We start from the raw sequence: 21,257 nt of genomic DNA on the forward strand, positions 1-21,257 counted from the left end.
AATGCAACCAATTCAAGTCTGTGTGTAATGTGTTTACATCCCCCTTTAGGTTCTCTGAACATCTCCACCTTAGCCATTCATTGCGATACTGGTTTGAACTGGACACAGTTTGTTCAAGCAATAACCCAGGCTCTGATGTCACCAAGCCAAGACTTCCTGGTGAAGTAAGTGACAAAGCTTGTGTAGTTTTAACAGTCAGTGTCTTACTGAACATGGAGACAAAGCATGCGTTGATTATGCTTTGGAGTTAAATTTTCTTTTCTCTTATTGACTTTCAACTGTTTAACAGGATGTTCTTGTCGAGAGTTAGATGAGAAGATTGATACCACTTTCTTATCTGGCTGTTACATGTGAAGCTACAACCAGCAGGTGATTAGCTTATCTTAACATAAAGATTGGAAAATGGGGGAAACAGCCTGCACGGCTTTGTCCACGGGTTAAAAAAAAAAAAAAAAGCCTACCAGTAGCTATTTCTTGGTTGCCTGGCAACCTCACAGTGCTGAAAAGACTCCAAGGAGTCACTGAGGTCAACCAAGAGATAGTTCAAGCACATAACCCCTGTAAAACCGCAAAATGTATTTTTCCTACATCTTGTTTGTACAGATTAAACAAAGAAGATACAACATGTTAATTAGTGAGCTTCTCATCTAACTCTCAGCAAGAAAGTGAACATGCACATTTGCCAAAATGTCAAACTACTCCTTAGATTAAATAATTGAAATGAACTGATTGTTATTGTTAGTATTTTATAATATGATCAAACATGGAGCTACTTTGCACAAATACAGGATTCAGCATAGCACCGGTAGAAGGGTTACAGCACCATTTATTATTGTTTTTCCTGTTTTATACACGACTCATTGTCAGTTTATAAGATTCTAACATATTCTTTTCCACTCTTCTCTTTTCTCTTTAGTTCTCTCAAAGGAACTTTGAATCTGTTGCAGCATGTGTATGGTGACATTTATAAACATCAGGCAGCATCATTTTTGAAAAACGAAATCAAAGGTGGAGATGCACTCTCTGACTACCTGATCAACCTGATGCATAACCTGGATATCTTCCTCAAGAATATCTCCTCCCTTCCTGACAGCAGCATCTCTAACACTGACATCATACTTCCTCACCTTACTAACCTGTTACAGTCCACAGGTCTGGCACCATTGCTTCCTCTGTTCCTCAATGGCAGCCCGCCTAATGTCTCCACAGTGCTTGATATTGCATCAAAGCTTGGCAGGCTCAACCAGCACATTTTTACCTTTAATGAGACAGACCCAACATTGCCTGAGCTTGAGCGGCTGATAACGCAGTTCCTTTCCCTCGAAGGTAATCTCACCATTGCTCTCCCCCACATCATGGGGCAAAGTCTTCTTACCTATTCTGACTACTTCGACCCTGACGAAGTGGCCCTTTTTAGAGAAGCTATCCAGCCTTTCACCAACCAAACTTCAACAGGCTTTGTAGAGGCCATCCTTCGTGCCATTGAGCTACTGAAGGCAGTAACGGATCCCCCAAATGGTGACCCATCTGACATCACTCTTGGGTACGTGCGCCAGCTTCAAGAATTGGTGATATCTCTGTACAGACTACGAAAAATCGAACAGTTCCCGTTACCAAGTGGGCAGCTGAGTGCAGAACAAGTCACTGACCTCCAGCTGCTTACCAAGGACTTTCTCAGCCTCCTCCTCCCAGAAGGTCTCCAGAACCTGACTCAGGCTGGACCAGATGCTGCCCGGGACATAGTTATCCAGAAATTTGTAGCATTCCTACCACTGGGGGTCCGACAAGAGGCTGTTCGCTTTCTCCAGGATGTCAAGACTCTGGAAGATAAGTTGACCGAATGTGCAGCAGGCCAGGACTGTTTGGCTGGAATCTCAGAAATCTTCACGTTTCTCGATCAGATACTCAGCATGATGCTCTCGGCTAATGGTACTGTCACCATCAAACTAGCTGCAACCAACTTGGTTCTGGAGGGACGCGAATATGAGGAACTTACATCCATGGTCTTCTCACTCCTTCTGGCCCCAAATGATGCTGCCGTCGTGGAAACATTCAAAAACACTCTTCATTTCATCAGATTGCTCATGACTACACCCAATATTTCTGTGTCTGATGTCCAGAATGCTCTGGGACAGTCAAACCTAACCCTTGAGGAGCTGAATAACTTTGCTGCACTAGCAGGAGCTGCCAACATAAACGACCTGATGGTTAATATAATGGAGATTATCAATGCTCGCCAGTGTTTTGAGCCACAGCATGACCCAATGGTGACGGCACAGTGTGTTATGGGATTGATCAACGGGGTCAGTGGTTTCCTGACACACCTGCCTAATCTCCGCAATGAGACATCCATTCTCTCTCTCATCCCGTTAATCGTCAACACAACTTTCAGAGATGTCACTCAGGCTAACTTAAGTTCCAATCCATATATGATTCTTGTTCACACCTTGAACAGCACCCTGGCCAATATCAAGATGAGTCTGCAACTTAACCAGCTGAACACTCCAGAGATCATGAATGAAATCATGGTGGTGGAGGGTCTGATAGAACTGATGTCCAACACTGAACCATTGAACAATTTAAACACCACCTTGATGATGAAGCCCATATATTACCAGAAGCTATATCTGGAGATTGTGGAATGGTATTTGAAGAGGCTGGAAAATATCACCAGCAGCAGCTCGGTCTCATCGCTGCTCCAGCCATTTTTCAACCAAGCCCAAATTCAAGTGACAGTACAGCTGGCATATGCAAATTTCACAGTGTTTGTCACTAATCAGGTTGAGGTCTTGATGAACAGCCTCCAGTTCCCAATAGATGGTGCAGGGGTGAGTAAAATTGGCCAGGCTGTTGTTGAGATTCTCCAGAGCTTATATGACCTCATAAAGGTCAACCTAGTGATTCAGAATAACTATCCAGGTTCACCGCCAATCTTCAACACAACCACCCTGAATGCCATTGAAGCCCAAATTAAGCTGTACCTCGACCTCATACAGAAGTGGATGAAACAACCCAATGTCCCCTTGGTCCTTACTAGTATGCTCCAATGGGGAAACTCCTCCATAAATATCTCCACCCCTGTGACAGACATCCAAGACCTGCTGCAGACTGTGGCTAATTTTCTCAGTGATGATCAACTGGCCTACTTCTCTGTCATTAGAAATATCACCCAGTCCCTGAACAAAGCCCTAATGGTGGCAGAGCAACCTGGTGGCATACAGAGTGATCACTTCTTTGCTGCCATCACGGAAGCATTCCAAAGTACTATGCAGATCCTGACCACAGCCACCGACCCAGTGCCACCCTCTGTACAGCAGAACATCCTGGAAATTGTGCAGGGTTCGTTGAAGCTGATTGTCCAACCTGACATGAGTTTCGCCTCATCACGTAACATCTCCCTCCTCATCCTCAATAGAGCTGAGAGCGTCGTCCAACAGATAATACCAGAAATGTTCCGTGTATACCTTCTCTCTGGACTCAAAGTAGCAACTACATATTTTGAGAGCATCTCCACGGGTGGTGGACCAGACAACTGGAATCAGATGTGAGTGATGCTGTTATTTTACTAAAACTTTTTCATTGGATCTTGCAGTTGAAAAACACAAATAAGCTGTGATAGCCAAACAATATTCTATTCATCTAATTCACTATACAAAATCATTTAAAATATGGTCACTTTCAATTCGCTATACACCAGATACTTTCTATTACGCAGTATGTCTATTTTAATCGTATTAAACAGGGCTTAAAATGATAAACTAATTGAAAAGGTGCTCCAGAATAAAAATCTACAACAGGGAGTAGGCTACTAAAGGTTTCTATTGGTGAGCCAAATCTATATTCTTACAGTGATTCAGTCTCATTGTGTTAGCTTTTTGTAATGCCATCATAACAGAGGAATGTAATGTTATAATTAATAAGGAACTTAACATGTAAAGCTTGTTTCTGCCTCTTGAGGGCAAGTGGATAAATAAACCAAAAAACAAACAAACAAAAGTTTATTACAGTAATACAGGTTTAATTGCATATATATATATATACATGTATATATACACATGTAAAATGCATATGTACTGGATAATAATCTTGGTTAATTGGGACAATTTAGAAATTAACAATAGTATTTTTTCAAGCCATCAACTTGTGGTCCTTGGTATTCAAGGTGCCTTTGTTTGTACTGTTCTACTAGCCAGCTGATGGAAATTAATTGTATTCATTTTGAATCTTAGGCAAACGGTCCCAGTTGATAACTATGATAAAAAACCATGAGGCCTCTGCATGCCAGTGACCATAATGAACAACCCCTACAGATGAATAATTAAAACCAAAGAGAAACATGGAATGCATGCTGTTGCACCGTCTGCAATCCTTTGATTAAATCTGATGAGACATGATCTTTTGATAAGACGTGCTCAGACGTGAGATATTGATGTGCTTTGTTTCTTAAGGATTTTGAATGAGATGAAGACAGTCCAGAGCCTCCTGCCACCAAACAGCACAGCACAGGCCTACGTTTCTGTGTTCATTAACATCACTCACTTCATCTTGGAGTCTGGCCAAGGCAAGTCAGCTTCTCAGTGTCACTGTAGGTGGACATGTTGAATCCTGATGAACTCTGATGGAGTGCACTTCATTATTCATGCTTTGATGCCAGGCTGCCTAGGAGCCCCAAGTAGCACAATACTCTACTAAGTTTCATGTGGTGGATTATGTTTAAATGCTTGACACTAAAGTTGAAGTCCACTTTGTGAAAAAATATCTCTTGTGATTTCAGGCAACATGAGTCTTTGGGCAAGTTTTGAGAATGCATCAGTGGAAAATGTTACCATGATTATTCACCAGGTAAGTCTTGAAATGTGTGTATATTTTTGTTTTAGTTTGTTTTAACTCTTTAAATACCTTTAGTGTGAATTCATATGTGGAAAATTAAACATGCGTACAGTCTGGAAGTCAAACATTACATTACATGAAAGATAAAATGCTGATAAAACATCTCAATGACATCTCTGTGGCTACTGGAATGGCCCGGTCACGAACCACACCGTATATTATAGTGATAGGGTAGTGAAGTATTGTATCAGTAGTCATCACAGATAGACAAACAAAACAAAAAAACATGCTCTTATCATTTATCAAAGTTGTGTGCCCTTTACCCAGCATTCTTATCATATTTGGGCATAGGGCATGTACAACACAATCCTTGTAGTTTTCTGTAGGTTTTGCATTCAATCACATGAAAATGAATGTGTGAAAAATGTAACTTTAGTTATTTTTTGCTCTTTTTTTATGTCAGATGGTCAAACTGGTGAACAAACTTTTGCCACTTCTCATGGGAAGCCCAGACCTCCATAACACAATTTCTTCATCTGTGGAGGCCTTTGCTCACCTTTCCACATTCCTGCAGCAGGTGATTGCTGGCGAGGCAGATCAAAACATGTGGGACAAGTAAGTTTAATTGCCACTCGCAGCGGAATCAAAACAAACAAGCAATTAATTAATAATTACCTAATATAAATTCTGAATTTATTTATTTCATAATAAAGCCTGCTCTTAAGTTTCCTCTGAGATTGCTTTAAACCAAATGCCCTGTGTTTTTTCATAGACTTGAGAAGATGCTAGAAGCCCTTCTGTCACCCCTTGAGGGAACAGAGCTATGGTACAACATCTCAGCTGTTATCCCACTGATTGAAAAAAGCATAGAAAGTACAGTGAACAACATACAAGCACAGAATGGTAAGAACACTATGAAACAGCAAGGCTATTGACTTAAATTAGTGTTGCCAGGACAATGACTGTTCAGTGATCAAAAATTATCATTCATAGTAGAAGAGTAAGGTGGAACAAGACTCATATTGTATGTGCAGTACATGTCAAGTAAGAGACACAAATAGCACCAGTAGAGTTGGTTCGTTTTTTTTTTTCACAAATAAATAGTTGCTGTTCCAAACTTATGTAAGTAATTCTTTCAGTAAAGCCATTCATGTTGGTCAAACTGTCTGTCTTTTCTTCCTCTCAGAGATGATACTAAGCCTTCAGATGCCAGTGGTGACCCTGATGAGAGAAATTGCAATGTCTGTGAACACCAGTCATTTCAACTTGTCTGAGGTCACGGAAAGAATGCAGCTTGCCATTGAACGCACCTTGCAGGCGGCTCAGCAGGTTAGACTGCCACTATTTTCTCAGGGATTGTACTTGCACATACCGTCACTGTGTTAAATTGTTGTCACAGTCAGTCGCCCGAGCTGTTTCTGGACATGTTTGCGTGTGTATGTGTTCGAGAGAGAGCGCCTACATTGTTACAGAACTCTTCATGCATTACAACAATTAACAAAACGTATCTTTCATCTTGGCGTCACAGCTAATTTACTGATAGTAGCTGTTTCAAGAGCACATGCAGTGTTGCTCCATGTAGGTGTAAACTCTATCTGTTCCACCTGCCTGCATAGGCATGTGCATGGTTATTTACCCTTCAAACAACTTTTGACATATGACATTCTCATACCAGGACATGAATCACATGTGGGAATGACTTGGCTTGTTAGGGTCATTGCTATGTACCTCTGTCAGTGGTAAGATTTAGTGATACTAATAGAATGCCATCTGATGTACAATATTGACGCATCACAGATCATTATTAGTTTGTATGTTGGCATGCAAAACAAACAAACAAACACAATAGAAAGGAGGTGCTTCTGATGTTTTGTCCACCCACAGATTCATGTTCGTGCAATAAAATGTCACACAAAAGATTGATTTACAAATTAATATAAAGTTAAATCATGCCCTCTGACACAGTGTCAAAAATATTAATTCAAATTAACACATTACATCTTCTAACAACTTTATTTAATTTGTTACAAAAAGTGAAGGGTAAAAACAACACATTCCTCCCTGTAAAATCACAACGTGTTGCCAAAGCTGACCAGCTGCTGGCTGTAGTTTATTTACTCTACAAATGGGCACGTTTGCTGAAATGTCTATACTATTCCATTAAATTTATCATTATTGCTCATTTAGTTTACTTCAGTCTTCTATGCTGTACAAAATGTGCTATTACATTCCCAGTTGCTCTCGTGTTCATTGTTTAACGATATTATCGGGCCTTAGAACATATTTTTCTGATGCGTCGATATCATTATCAGCCTACGAAAGCCAGTATCAGATGGGCTCTAATCCATGCCATTCGGAAAGTATACTTACTATTAAAGTGTTGTCTTGTGTATACTTTTGAGGGAGACTCTATAGCTAACCCAGTTTATGTACACATACATTGTGTGTGCATATGGAGTATGTGTGGGTGTATACCTGGTGTGTCAGTCTGTGTGAAATGATGATACCTGTGTGAGATCTCTGCCCTTTTCTCTGCTTTCCGTAAAATTGCAAGAACAAAGAGATCATGATATTTTCCTCCTGCCACTGGCTTTTGTTTCCCGGACACTTTGTTCTGTGTCCATGTCTGTCTTGCATCTGAACTGGTTTTCTCTGAACAATGCATGTGAAACACAATGACATGTTTGTCTTTTCGTTGACATTTTTCCCTCCAGGCTAATGCCACATTGGAGTGCAGTGAAGCTCTCAAAGCATGGGAGCCAGTAGGGGAGGCAGCAGGGTTAAGCCCTGCCACCATGGCTATGTGGTGTAACATCAGTCTGCAGCCTGTTTTAGAGGCCTATGCTGCATCCCAGACTGTCTACTCCAACCTGAACATGAGTGTGAGTGGAGGCGTGCTAAATTGAATAGGAAATTGCAAAGGAACTAATTTCATAGGAGGATATTACATTTTGAATTTGTTTGTCAGACTGGACTAAAATATTAAAATGTGTGCCAAAAATACAATATTTATTCAAGTACATTTAACAGTTTCACCACTTGGTGGCAGTGTTGACACACAGAGATAGCTGCCAATTGTTAACAGTCCATTTCTTGCTTTGTGTTGTCTGTACAGCACATGGGTGTAAGACCAATGAATGTGAGTGCAACAGCTGCCGTGATTGTCAAGAACATACAGTTACTCTACCAAGGCAATGTTAACGCAACACGTGTGACGGAGCAGCTCATCATGACTCTCTGCAGCCAGTTCTCTATGCTGGCAGGCCAGCCTCTGAGCCTAGAGGCACAGTCTTACTGGTTGGAGCATCTCCAGGAGATGCAGTTACAAAACAGGTGACTATTTACAGCTAAAATCAGATTATGTCATTACTGACATGATGCTCCAAAATCGCATAATGAGAAACCCATCATACTGCACTTCCTGTTTCTTTCAGCAACAGATGCCTCTGTAGATCAGACAGAACAGGCTACAGTGCAGCCGTAAAATATGAGGACAGTGTGGTGCAGTCATAAAATGCAGTGCAGCCACTAAACAAAACCCACTGAACATGATAGTCTGATCATATTTAATAGTATTTTATTTGATTGTGGAAATGTTCCCTACATTTCCATTGAATTCAGAGCCAGTTGTATTTCTATACAGACCCATAGATACAGACTCATCTGTATATGATTTGCTGAAACATTTGTTGCTACAACATTATCCACAATGCACCAGTCAAGCCAATTTGATTTATACATGATTACATAACGAATTGGAGTGATCACATTTGCATTCAACTTGATTAATTTAATGCGGGTCTGGCTGAAAACAGTGAGGCCTGCGCAGATAGTGGCTTTACCATGATTCAGCTAACTGAGACATCCTCTTAAAATTGATTTCCCTTTATGCGCCAGCTGCAATAATGAGCCGGGCATGGTGATAAGGATCACATTCTGCATATTGTAGGGAATCAATCAGGTCTGACTACATGAGTTATAGATCATTGATCACAGTGGAAAGACTCCACAGTCTATTTTGAGGATGAAATGAGAAAACTGTGTTAATAAGTATAAAGCATGATGATGAAGAAACATTACTTCTGGCCAAATATGAGAAATTGGAGCTCTATGGAATCATTGTATTGAGGAAATGTAAAAAATGGTTTGCATGAAAGAAGTTGGTGAGAATTAGTCCTAAGTCCATCGTGTATGGAAATCTCAAATTTTTCTATTTTTATATGAGGCTACATCTGAAGAATGAACTTGACCTGACATTCAGTGAATTTCTCCCCTCTACAGCTTGTCTTCCATCAAAATGCTCACAGATGAGCTGCGTAAGGTGGCCCCGTTCCTCCAGCCTTACATTGGAGCTATGGAGAAAGCACTGTACCACATGATGAGCAACAGTCATCTTATTTCAAACAGCAGCTCATGCCAAGACCTCCTCAAACAGGTAGCAATGATCTTTCTCACCTCTGCGAACATCACCTCAGAAGACATCTTCTCCATAAATTATGGAAATTTTTCTGGACTCGATGAGGCATCTCTTACTGGCTTGATGAGACAGGCTGTCAAACTGATGACTGAACTGAAAATATTTGGTGATGAGCCTATGGTTTACCAAGCCTTGGAGCAATTCCTGACATCCAACGGCACAAGCTTGATTGTCCAGAAGGTGGCCAATATGTCTGCATGGTTGGCCTCCACTCAAGCGTCTGGACTAGATCTGCTGACCCAGGTTCTTCCCAAAATGTATGACATCCTGAAGTCCTTCTTGTCTGTCCTGAGCCAGATGAGTATGGACATGCCAGCAAACACGCAGCTGTTTGAAGACCTAGCTGGAAACATAATTGCAATGCTCAGGCAGTTGGTGAGCACCAGTGGTCTTCTGCTGCCCATGCACCAACAGCAGGTCATGTTTCAGCCAGAAATGATGGGCGGTAGCCATGCGATCAGGGTCCGACACAGACGCGAGGCCCCGTTGATGCCAACAAGGGACCCGATGGATGACTTCATAGACCTGTTCTACATCGACTACCCTGCCATGTTCAAAGCCATCTCTGGCCTTCCTACCGAAGGAGAAATCATGGAGACAGTCCACATGTTCTTTGCCAATCCTGACCTGAGTGTTGTGTTGAAGGGAGCTACGAGTGAGATGCCGTGGGGCCTGAATGCCTCTCGTGAAGAGACCATTAATGCTGCCCTTGGGGTGCTCTCCTTTCTCACTCTACCCAGCGCATTCCAGATGTAAGTATTATTTGCACTGGGCCAAATACAGCTTTAGGAATCAGGGAAAAAAAGAAAACATTTTTTCCCGATTTGTTTTGTGTGAACTCAGTATCTAGCTGAAGATCTAAATTTGCCCTAGGATCCAGAAATAACTGCTTGTTATCAGGCTCTTTTGCCTGATTTTTCACCATTATGTTGTCCCCATTGGTCCTTGTATGATAAACAGTCCTTGTTCAATCTTCCCCAGGTCATCAATGGATCTCCTGGTGAATGCTGCTGATATGCTTCCTGATGGCTTTCCATTCTCCTCTGTGCTTAGAAATATCAGCAGAGTTCTGGCCAATGAGTCTCAAGGTAACATTACAGTTCAGATCTACTGTCTCTCTGACTCAGGACATTTGGTCGCTTCTTCGGCCAAGGACAGCTTTATAATGAGAAATGTGCACTCATTAGTTAAATGGAGAATCCCCAAATGAATGATGCGTTATCCTTTCAGTTTCTCCGAATTAACTTTACCTACTGACTCCGCAGTGAATTCCCTCCCACTCATGCATGGCCTAATTGTCACTGTGCTGTAGAGTTCACACTGATGCTGCAGCTTGTGTTTACATACCAGCTGTGACAGTATGTATCTATAAGCACTGTATGCCAGCCTGCGCCATTAAACAGTCACACAGCTTGGAACAGTGCCACCTTTTTCTCTGACCTTCACAGCTATTGTGAGACCATGGGAAGACGATAAAACGTTTTGTTAATGCTGTTGTTATTGTATACATGATTATAGTGTGGCATAATTCATTCCGAAGATATGAGGAATAAGACTTCACACCAGCTTAGCTTGAGCTCCCAAAGAGCCCAAGGCCATATGGCCCTTCTCCAGCAGAAAGCCACTCAGCACCTTTTTAAATCTCATTAGCAAAGTAGAATTCAATCACTTATCCTGTCCGCCCTCGCTAAACGTCTCCCCTCGCACTCACACAAGTGGACATCTATGACCTCCATTTGATTGGCGCCTGTGCTTGTGTGATAATGTCTTTAGTGCATAGAATCACTCTGTAAGCAGCAGTAGCTTCACTTCTCCGCAAACATGCTCATACACACACACACACGCAGAATGAACTGTTGTAATTGCAAAGACCTCTAGGTGTTGAACACCCTGAAATTAAACATCACCATTGTCTAATTTTGGCCTAATTAAATATTCTGTCATCACATCTTGCTACCTGAGGTGCTGCCTTTCTTGGGGCTTGTCAGATGTGTTTTAATGCACGACAGCATCTAGTACTGCTGGCCCTTCTGGCCCCAACAGTCCCGCACTGGGCTTCACTTTAAGCACATCATTTGCTGCTCGCTGCCTGACGACGCTGCCCTGTAATGGTGTGAGTCGTAATGAAGCCCAGTGGGATGTCATGTTATTCCTTCACCTTACAGACCTTATTGCCCTCTTTTTCCTTTCTTGTCCTATCTTTCTGTCTAACTCCAATAACCTCTCTCACCCTCATTTTTTTTCTTTCTCCTTTGCCCTCTCCCTTCCTTCACAGAGAACCTGATCCTCATGCAGCAGACCTTGCAAACAGTCACTGAGCTCGTCCAAATTGGCGTGACAGACCCGCAGTTCACAGAGCAACTTGGCCACCTGAGATCCCAGGTCTCTGCATTAACCCTGCCACTTTTACGTATTTATCATTCATCAAAATGGGAAAAAAGATTTGACTTCAGAATGTATGAAAACACTGAAGATTTTTAATTTAATACAATTTAAATCATTTTGATATTTCAGAGCTTACAGCTACAACATAACACTAATGTTACCCTGGCTTAGACCCACCCACAAATATGATAAAAGTATCCAATGTTATTAGGGTGGTCGTGTTGACTTGTGGTTTAAAAAGGGATGATCCGCTGATTGGATTTTGGTTACAGTTTGAAAAAAATTGTTTTTTGTAGGCTGACAGTGAGGCTGGTTTGGTATTATTTGGTGTTTGTGCCAAAAAAATAAGAAATCATCAAAGTATTCAATGTTTTGCTCAGACCCGAAAGCGAAAGTCTGGAAGTCAGAGTCATCGACAGAAAAACTTTTCAGAGAAACCATCATGATCAAATTCTTTAGTTGGAGTGGAGTTCTTTGAAGCAGTGAGACAGATTTATTTTTTATTTTTTGCAGTCTTTAACCCCAAATGTAATGTCCTAAAATGAACAATCAAGTAAAAATATTTCTATGCCACAGTAGGTTGCAATTTATGACTAACCAACCAATCTTTGCTTCAAATGTGGGATCACATGGTGCTTATGTGACTTACATTTGTTATAGGTGTGCGCCTTGGAGAATACAGAGTCTGTGCATCTGTTGATGCGGTACCTCTCCATCGAGCCTGGTCAGCTGTGTCACACTTTCCTGCCCAGCCTGCAGATCCTGGTTGAGAGTCTGATGATGAACACAACCGCTCTGACCGATGCCGTCTTCCAGACCTTCATCGGAAATCCTAGCACCTACAATGTCCACGCAAACTGGTATTGGCATTGTCTTCATCCGTCTTAGATGTGTTTTATTTGAAAGGCTTTCACAGCAGTTTGTTCACAGAAAGCTGCTTTCACCTTTGAGTGATTCTCAAACTCGGGGGCCCGGCCCCTGGGCTGGGCCATGGAGCCCCTGCAGGTAGGGCGTGGACGAACAGGGGAAAAATATGGAGTGCAATTAAGTTGAATGAATGTAATTTATGTAGGGAAAATAAATAAACAAGATTTCGCTAATGCTATTGTTTTGACCTTTTTTTCCCCTATAATTCAATCTTTTTTGTCAGTTGCTTCCCCTATTATTGTTAATTGTTAATAATTGTGGGGTGGGGCGGCATGAACTCTCTGAAGGGGGACAGTTTGAGAACCACTGGTTTAGATCTTTACCCCTCTTATCTCTTTGGTATAATTTGCTTAAAAGTACCAGAGAGTGGTCTGGGCTGGCACTTTATAGATCTCAATTAAAGTTACAGATTGCTGTTGTTTGGAGCCAGTAGATGAAGTTTCGATGTGTTGGTTTAATTGAATTTTCGTGGGTGTGTGTGTGATTGCAGGACCTCTGTGTTGAGTCGAGGTATGGGCTTTAACACCAGCATCCTGAGCCCTCTCAACATTAACATCACCTCCCCAGGTGAGACATTTTTCTGTATCATGACGTTTCAGTATTTCAGTATCAGCATGATGGAATACAGCATGATATTGGGGAGGGGAATTATGAATTAATTATCAATATAGAAAAGGGAAGTCTATGTACAGATGAATCAAAACTGAATATTTATCAATTAGTTTCCTAAATGGATATGTATATACTGTATGTACCATACTTTTCATGTGTCGATGTAGTTTTATTGTGAAAATTCTTATTTAAGGCTTTGGTCACGTTTTGTTTTTTATCAAAATCTTTTTGAGGTTTTGCAGGAGATAACAAATGCACAGTGCCGTTCTGTCATTAAGAGAAATGAGAGTAGGATCATGTAATAATAATATATAATAACAGCAGCTGGCATCAGTGCTGACATGTAAACAAAACACCAATGCACATAAAATATATGTATCTATACCAACACTGAAACAATCCCTCCCCAGTCACTGCCAGCAAGCTTTAAACACTGATGTCTAGCTGCCACACCGAGGATTTGCAGTGTGTGAGTGAATAGTGTGCAGGGTAGTGAAGCTGCATTTAATAATCAAGCATTTACATGGTCTGGTGTGTATTTTAAAAAGGATATGGTCACTTTTGTATTACAAGAGTGCTGCCTGGTGTGCAATGACTAGAAAGAAAGCAGATTACAAACCTTGTTTCCATAACAACCGACTGCTCAGTTCATCTCACCTGTTACTCACTTGTGTTACCACTTTGTTTGTTTGTTGATTATCTAACAATAATAACTTATTACAGCCGCCTATTTCTCCAATGTCACTTTATCCAAGATTGTTGCTCTGGTAAACATTGTCAGTGTCACATTGTCTGCTTCATTGTGACCGGCTGGCTGAGAAAACATGTCATTGAGTGCTGAATACCCTCAGCAGCCAGATGTAGCTCTTTCTAAACAGCAGTTTCTGTAATAAAACAGGTAGTACCAGTTGTCAAATAGAAAAAGGAAACCTACATGTGCACACATTCTAGGCAGCTGTAGTAGCCATTCTATGGTTGGGAGTGCAATTGTTATACCGTACTAAATTATGAATTATAAAACATTATGAATCTAGAAATACACTTACATCACTTTACTCCCCAGGAGCGGTGACGGTCGGTGAGATGCTGAGAAATGAAACCGCCTTTATTCTGGATGTTCAGCAACACATGGATTTTGATCCAATAGCTCTGTACCTGCTGATGGAAACAACTCTACCAAACAATAATTTAGAGGTGAGCCCGGTGCATCCTCATTATGCATCCACATACAGTACATACTGCAAGTGTGAAAGCAAACATTCAGTCACGTCTTTAGTGAACCTGAAGACAGATTGCTCAGATTGTGCAACCGTGCAGAGCAATCATGTTCCTAAATTACTCAGCCAACACTGTGTAACAAGGTCCATGTTTTCACATCTGATGGTTGCCAGATCTGCTAGGCTGTCAGGTTCAGCAGGCCCATTGTGGTCTCTTTCAGATGAAGCACTATACTTCTGCAGCCTAAAAACTGTGCCAGATCTCCCCTTTTTCAAATTAGCATATTATGTAGACTTGCATCATTGTATTGTTTTTGTCATGAGGCTTATGTAGCCTATGCACCTTGCTTAAGGGTGGTGCTACATGGTGCAACTTACAGTAAATGTAACTTATTCTACTTTGATTGGGGAGAGCCCGGTAACCTTCAGCTAATGGCACAGAAGGTGCGCTTTGTAAAGCAAGCTTGTTCTATTTAATACAGTATCAACCAGGCTAAAAAAAGAATTAAACTGTTGACTTTACAGTACAATGGATTCTGAATTACAGGCCTAATCAAAATCACTCAGTGGCTGGCCACTCTCCATGGACCATTTCTCTAGAGCAGACATGATTTAGTAGAATAAAAGGCTGTCATCTGGAAGTCTTTGCTAGTACACTGCAGATTATGAAGCAAGTGCAGAGAAAATCACTTTAATTGAGTTTGTCAGCTGGAGGCACCACATTACTGTCTGCACACTACACAGGTGAGTAAAATAACAACACTAAATGGGGTTGTAGCTGACCTGTGTGTCCTTTGAATTGGAACAAACACATTTCCATGATTGCCAGTTTGAAGAACAGTTAGTATCTGGTTGTCCTTTCACTGTTTTACCACTCAGAATTGTCTCGATATGCATGTTTGATTACCCACAATTCTTGCGTACAGAGAGGTAAAACTGACCCATTTTTACTAAATGGAGGAGAACTTACACCCACCAGGTTGCAAATTGCCACACTACTGCAGGGATTTGGAAGCCTGTTTACCACATAAAGACTACCATGGAAATAGGAATCTGGTATCACTGATGTGAATGCACTATGAGAGCAAGGGCCCATTTTTATAGCTGTGTGTAGTTTTGTGCATGACATACCTTTTCCTGTGCTCCTGTTGCCAGATCCTGTCGTGGTTGGTCAACCTGCGTCAGTGCAACTCCACCGCACCCGTGAACATGAAAGAGGCAGACATGGTCATCTTAAAGGCCTTCTGCTCCCTGTCTGTTGAGCAGTGGTACAGCTTTTCCCTGCTGATGGCTCGTCATGTCAACATGGAAAAAGTCATCTACAGAGTAAGGCTGAGTCTTTTTGTCAGTACGAAAATAACATAGTTTACTTTCTTTAGTACTTAATTGCAATACTAAGTTGTCATTTTGTAGAGAATGTGTGAATTTGATGATTGCACATTGTTCTGTAGCGGCTGAAATGACAAAGAAATTGTTTCTGTTGGGCAGTCACGATATACTTTTGATGCCGCCGTCTGTTTGTTTGAGGAACATGTGAGACAGAGAGAATTGCTTTTGTGCAAGAAAATGTTTGTTCACTAGACAAAGCTCTCTCTGTCATACATTTTAAAAAATATATATTTCATATTGCAACTGATGTTTTTCTATTTGATCTAAGACAGCAAACACTGTCCATCCCAAAAAAACCCAAGTGGTGTCCATATTTATCAAGGTATAGAACAGTTCCAGTTAAAGGGGTTACTTCAATAGATCTGTTTTCTATTTCAAGTGCAACATTTTCTCTGTTTAACTGTAAAAATATCAATTTTCATTATTTTCATTCTGGATTTAATTTAATATGCTGTCCTAATTTGTAGTTTTGACTTGATTTTTGATTCTAATCAAAATTCCTTCACTTATACGTGTACATAACTCCGCAACAGGGGAGCACTGCTCACTAATCCTATTTAATGATGACAAGTTAACTTGAAGAAATCCACTTGTTTGCAGTGACGGTTGTTCTGCAGTTCAAACTCTTAAATAGCTGCGTCCGGTTCATGCATTTATTCTTTACTTTACACTTTTCCCTACTGGACCTCTGGAAGGCTGTTAAACTAAATATAAATTCAATGCAACAAATACTGATTGGTTGATTCTCAGCTGTATTTTAAACTGCTCTCATGGAGGGATCAAGGGACGAACTGAAAGCATTTCTGGTAGTGATGAACCCACATAAAATGAGTTTCTGTCAGCTTTATGGAACTTTCTAACCTGTTATAGATCATTGTTTCATTTTGATGGCCCACAACTTTACTGTTTTAGTTCATTTTAATACTCTCATAAGCACAGTTTACAGACGTAACAGGGAGTTTGCAGCTCTCAAAAGTCCACTGTGCACTACCAGCAGATAGACGTAGTTAGCAACTAGCTGGTGTACATATTATTTCCCTCACGAGTTAAAAGGAGAGTGAATATTGGACTCACATCCATCAGGAGGCCAGAAACAAAATTCCAAAATTCCAAACTGCAGATATCGGTGGCAGTGCTACTGTGTTGACAATACATCTTCAGTTTCTTCGTTGAATTTTATCGGAGCAACGTTGCCTGTACATGTGGCTGCACACTGCAAGAATTGATAAAAATAAGACTTCAGACAAATCAGACAATTTGACAAATAAAGATTGGTTACGAATGGTGAACAATAGCACTGATTAAATATCAGTTAATACTTGCTTTTCTTTATCGTGTTCCCTCCACTGAGACAGTCAGATTATTTCAATGTATGATGAGAGAAACCATAAAGTAATGACAAGGACAGAGAGGAAAAGGTCACCAATGTTGCAATATGATGAAGAGAGAAGTATGAAAGTGTGACTTTGTGAGGGTGTGAAACTTATAGGATATGGTCCTAGCAGAGCATTTTTCATTTTGAGGATAGGCTTTTTCTATTTAATCACTTTTCATTCAAATGAGTTTTAGTTTGACAGAGCACTTTGCTGCTGTCTTCCACAACATGCAACTCATCAGGCTTTATAAAAGGATCTACAAAAAAAAAAACAGCAATAGAAATATGTTTGTATGTTGATCTTCTACTTTCAGATGGTGTTGTCTGAAGAAATGCAGGGCGTGGTGGGAGTTATGCTTCAGATGGCTGAAGTTATAACAGACATGATGAACAAGATTTCCCCTGCCATCAGTCAACTGCAGAGCTACCTGCTCTCCATCGAAGACCTCAACCTGGTGGCCGACAACGAATTTAGCCAAGTGTGTACCCTTTACTACTTGTACATTGCTACACCCACAATGTTCTCGTGTGCGTTTCTATGTTCTATTTTGCCAAAAACAAGGATGCAAATATTTTGGTGCTCCAGAAATAGTCTCAAGCTCCGTTTTTCCCCCCCAGATGACCAGAGGACAGAGGAGCACCATCTCTACTAAAGCCACGTTCGTCACCCTCTCTCGAGCGTTGTGCAGTAATGGTATCCTGGCTCTGTTTGGAATCTCCAAACTCCCCGTCGCGTCCGAGTCAAACCCCTCATTCTCAGATAACCAGCGGAGGGAGGAGATGATTGAGAGATTCAAGATTCCGCGAAATGCCAGTATGTAGGGAAGGAGGACAGATTTGGGGTTTTTGGACACTGAATTTTAAAGTCATTAAGCAAAACTAAGCATTAAGAGACTGACATATGTTTTCCTGAATTTGGTCTTTTAGTGGGATTTGCAACAGGCTTATTCTTTAAACTTTTGTTTCCTTGTATAGCTCCCTTCTGTATGAACATGTACCTGGACATGGTCAATACCACAGGAGGAGCCATCGCCTGGGCCTTCCTCAAACCAATGCTGATGGGACACATCCTGTACACCCCTGACACCCCCGTCACTAGGGCCATAATGGAGAAGGTATACAGTACATATCGTATAACTTAACACATGCACAAGTTACCTCCTCTGCCCTTTAATCCACTCACTCTGCAGCTGATATTCACTCTGAAAGAAAAAATATGTTGTTTTTTTTGTTTTTTGGGGGGGGGGGGTTTATATATGGACATAAAGTGCTACATATGCGACCAACTATATTACACAGGTTACCTGGAAAACCTTGTTAAACTATTTACTCACCTGTCTCCAGTATATGAAAACAATTGTGATTGCCCTTGTGTGAGGGCATCTCCACTTTCTTTTCTTTTCCTTTGTTTTTCAGTTGAAACGCCTCACAGTCAGCATGTATGGGGATTTAGCACCTTCATGACCTTTATAAACTTTATGTTCTAAATCCTCCAAAATGCCTCACCTCTTTCAGTAGTTTTTTGTCAGTGCTGTTTCTAGCTTTTCTAGGCTATAGTTACCTCTTATGTCTTCGTTCACCCCCCAATGGCTTAGAAATGCTAGGTTTTGGAGAATATGGATATTTGTATGCACCACTGTCTTTTACTTAGGCTCTATTTTGTGCAAGCTTGACTTTGTTTTAGTATACTGCTGCCTTCACAGGTTTAAACAGCCACACACACACACACACACACACACACACACACACACACACACACACACACAGACACAGACACAGACACAAACACATACACAGCAGATTATGAAATCTTGCTGATACCCAGCCATTTCACATGTTCTCGTCCTTGTCCTAACCTTGCCCAGGCCAACACCACCTTGCAGGAGTTTGCAAATCTGAGGAAGTACTCAAAAGACTGGATTGACTCCTCCAACTACATCATGGAGTCCGCTGTAATACTCAGCCACACTTTACCAATGCTGCAGGTACATAAACTCAGAACTGCCTCCTGTATATCTTACTTTTTTAGCCAGCTCACTGTTGTATGAAAGTCTAGAGATAAACTTTGCAGTGGTCCTCGACGAGTTTCAGCGCCTGAATCTTGATGTTGTGCGTCATGTCTTCCACTCCCTCTCCCCTCTTGTCAGAATTCCCTCGGCAATTCCTTTGTGAAGAATTTCATTGAGATGCAGACAGACATCAATGTTGGCAGAATGAAGGAGACGCTCAGCAACTTCTGTGAGTGAGCATTGGAAGGTCTTACTTTTGTAAGCTGCAGATAGCAGGCTTACGTTTACATTCCTCCCTCTCTTCTTGTCTGTAAAATATCCACACAATCAGAAAATGGGACTGCTCCTTCGGTTCATAGGAAATGTTACACTCATTTCAACATGATTTTCTTAAAGCTTCTCTCCTTGATGAGATTATACATGTCAGTCATGTCAAAGTCAGACCCGGCAAGCTCTAACTTTGACATACAGGTACTTAATTAGATTACCTTGTATTGTCAGACCACATTTCTACCCTAGTTAAGATGTAAGATAACAGGAACAGTCACAACAAACATCAATATAGATTTACAGCAATCAAAACTGAAATTTAATTTGCCACTGTTCATTAATTTCTTTCTTTCTTTTTCTAAAGCTAACATGACAGTGATGCTGGAGAAGAACAAACACATACTGAACCAGATCACCACCTTGTCCACCCTGATGGTGGACCTCTCCTCCTGTATCAAGTTTGACCGTTACCGTGGCTACGACTCTGCCGAGCAGCTCAACACTGTAGCTCAGGAACTTGCCAAAAATCGCGATCTCTATGCAAGTGAGTAGATATTGGGTATAATGGACAATCTTTATGTAAAAATAGAGCAGACTCACTACAGGAACTGCAATGGTTTCTAATCTGCTTGAATTGAGGTTCATTTTGATTGGTTTTCCATTTCTTGACAACTGAATCATGCACACTGTAATACAACTATTTGAAAAAGATTCATAGTATTGATTAATCTTCCCTCTACTGGGGATTTCCCATTAGGATTGTCCAGATAACAGAGGACTACAGCCCAGTTCTACAAATACCCATGTTGTTAGTTTGCCTTTCACTGTGCAGTAATGCACTACTGGACCTGTGTCTGTGTTAGTTTGTGGATAAGATAAGAGCAACGGGTCCTCCCTGTTGATAATCAGCTGAATTGAGGACACTTTGGAGAGATCTGACTCAGTGCAACAGTATCTAGGACAAGGAACTTAGACAGAGTTTATCTGATCTTTAAATGTTGCCCAGTACAAACTGTATGCAGTGAGATAGTGCAATCTGTCTTTAAGGTGTCATCTTCAAGCTTCCCAAAGATGAGGACTCCTCCAAGAAGCGCAAGGCCAGGTCTTCATCCTCCTCCTCCTCCTCCTCCTCCTCCACCACATCCTCCACATCCTCCCTGCCTCCCAAAGTCAGCTACACTATCCGCATGCATATGGACAATGTCATGCGCACTGACAGAGTCCGGGACCCCTATTTCGTGAAGGACACTCACATCTTGGCCCGGCAGACCATGCGCTACAACCGAGGCTTTGTCTACCTCCAGGAAAACATTGATCGCGCTATCATTGAGACCCAGACCGGGCAGAGAGTCTCAGAGCCGGCCGTCCAGCTGCAGCCCTTCCCTTATCCGTGCCATCTCCGTGATGAGTGAGTCCCCCAAATACATAGATGCTCACTGGCATACACACACATACGTGCAAAAAAAGCACATACAGCTACAGCATGAACATACTTCCCTATGAATGCATGCATGGAAACATGAAAAGATACACAGGGTCCCCGAGCGGATGTACAGGCACTGATGTGGAATAATGCATGCTCTCTCATTATTCATTTGCCACTTGGGTTCATTCACAGGAACGTTTCACATCATAATTGGCTCCACACCATGTCAATGAATATTCACCATTGTTGTGCTTTCATTTTTGAGAAACCACACACGCACACGCTCAGACACCCTTCAGGCCTTTAATATCCATCCATGAAGAACACCACTCATGTCTGT

The 21,257-nt window shown here is 41.3% G+C and overlaps 1 protein-coding gene across 1 annotated transcript in view; it reads left to right on the plus strand.

Annotated features, from left to right (window-relative positions):
• The window catches only part of abca12 (ATP-binding cassette, sub-family A (ABC1), member 12), a 64,753-nt gene that overhangs the window by 14,624 nt on the left and 28,872 nt on the right, over positions 1 to 21,257 (plus strand). Inside the window, exons 18-40 of the mRNA XM_056389405.1 lie at positions 50 to 164; positions 917 to 3,544; positions 4,449 to 4,561; positions 4,775 to 4,842; positions 5,294 to 5,445; positions 5,603 to 5,733; positions 6,017 to 6,159; positions 7,545 to 7,712; positions 7,946 to 8,163; positions 9,112 to 10,059; positions 10,289 to 10,395; positions 11,583 to 11,689; positions 12,353 to 12,552; positions 13,110 to 13,186; positions 14,295 to 14,425; positions 15,604 to 15,774; positions 17,527 to 17,691; positions 17,831 to 18,026; positions 18,188 to 18,327; positions 19,078 to 19,197; positions 19,360 to 19,450; positions 19,856 to 20,035; positions 20,539 to 20,899. Of these exons, the coding sequence (XP_056245380.1) occupies positions 50 to 164; positions 917 to 3,544; positions 4,449 to 4,561; positions 4,775 to 4,842; positions 5,294 to 5,445; positions 5,603 to 5,733; positions 6,017 to 6,159; positions 7,545 to 7,712; positions 7,946 to 8,163; positions 9,112 to 10,059; positions 10,289 to 10,395; positions 11,583 to 11,689; positions 12,353 to 12,552; positions 13,110 to 13,186; positions 14,295 to 14,425; positions 15,604 to 15,774; positions 17,527 to 17,691; positions 17,831 to 18,026; positions 18,188 to 18,327; positions 19,078 to 19,197; positions 19,360 to 19,450; positions 19,856 to 20,035; positions 20,539 to 20,899 (6,730 nt within the window). The remainder of the gene's footprint in view (positions 1 to 49; positions 165 to 916; positions 3,545 to 4,448; positions 4,562 to 4,774; positions 4,843 to 5,293; positions 5,446 to 5,602; positions 5,734 to 6,016; positions 6,160 to 7,544; positions 7,713 to 7,945; positions 8,164 to 9,111; positions 10,060 to 10,288; positions 10,396 to 11,582; positions 11,690 to 12,352; positions 12,553 to 13,109; positions 13,187 to 14,294; positions 14,426 to 15,603; positions 15,775 to 17,526; positions 17,692 to 17,830; positions 18,027 to 18,187; positions 18,328 to 19,077; positions 19,198 to 19,359; positions 19,451 to 19,855; positions 20,036 to 20,538; positions 20,900 to 21,257) is intronic.

This window comes from Seriola aureovittata, chromosome 11 (assembly GCF_021018895.1).
Source record: "Seriola aureovittata isolate HTS-2021-v1 ecotype China chromosome 11, ASM2101889v1, whole genome shotgun sequence".
Classification (NCBI taxonomy): Eukaryota; Metazoa; Chordata; class Actinopteri; order Carangiformes; family Carangidae; genus Seriola; species Seriola aureovittata.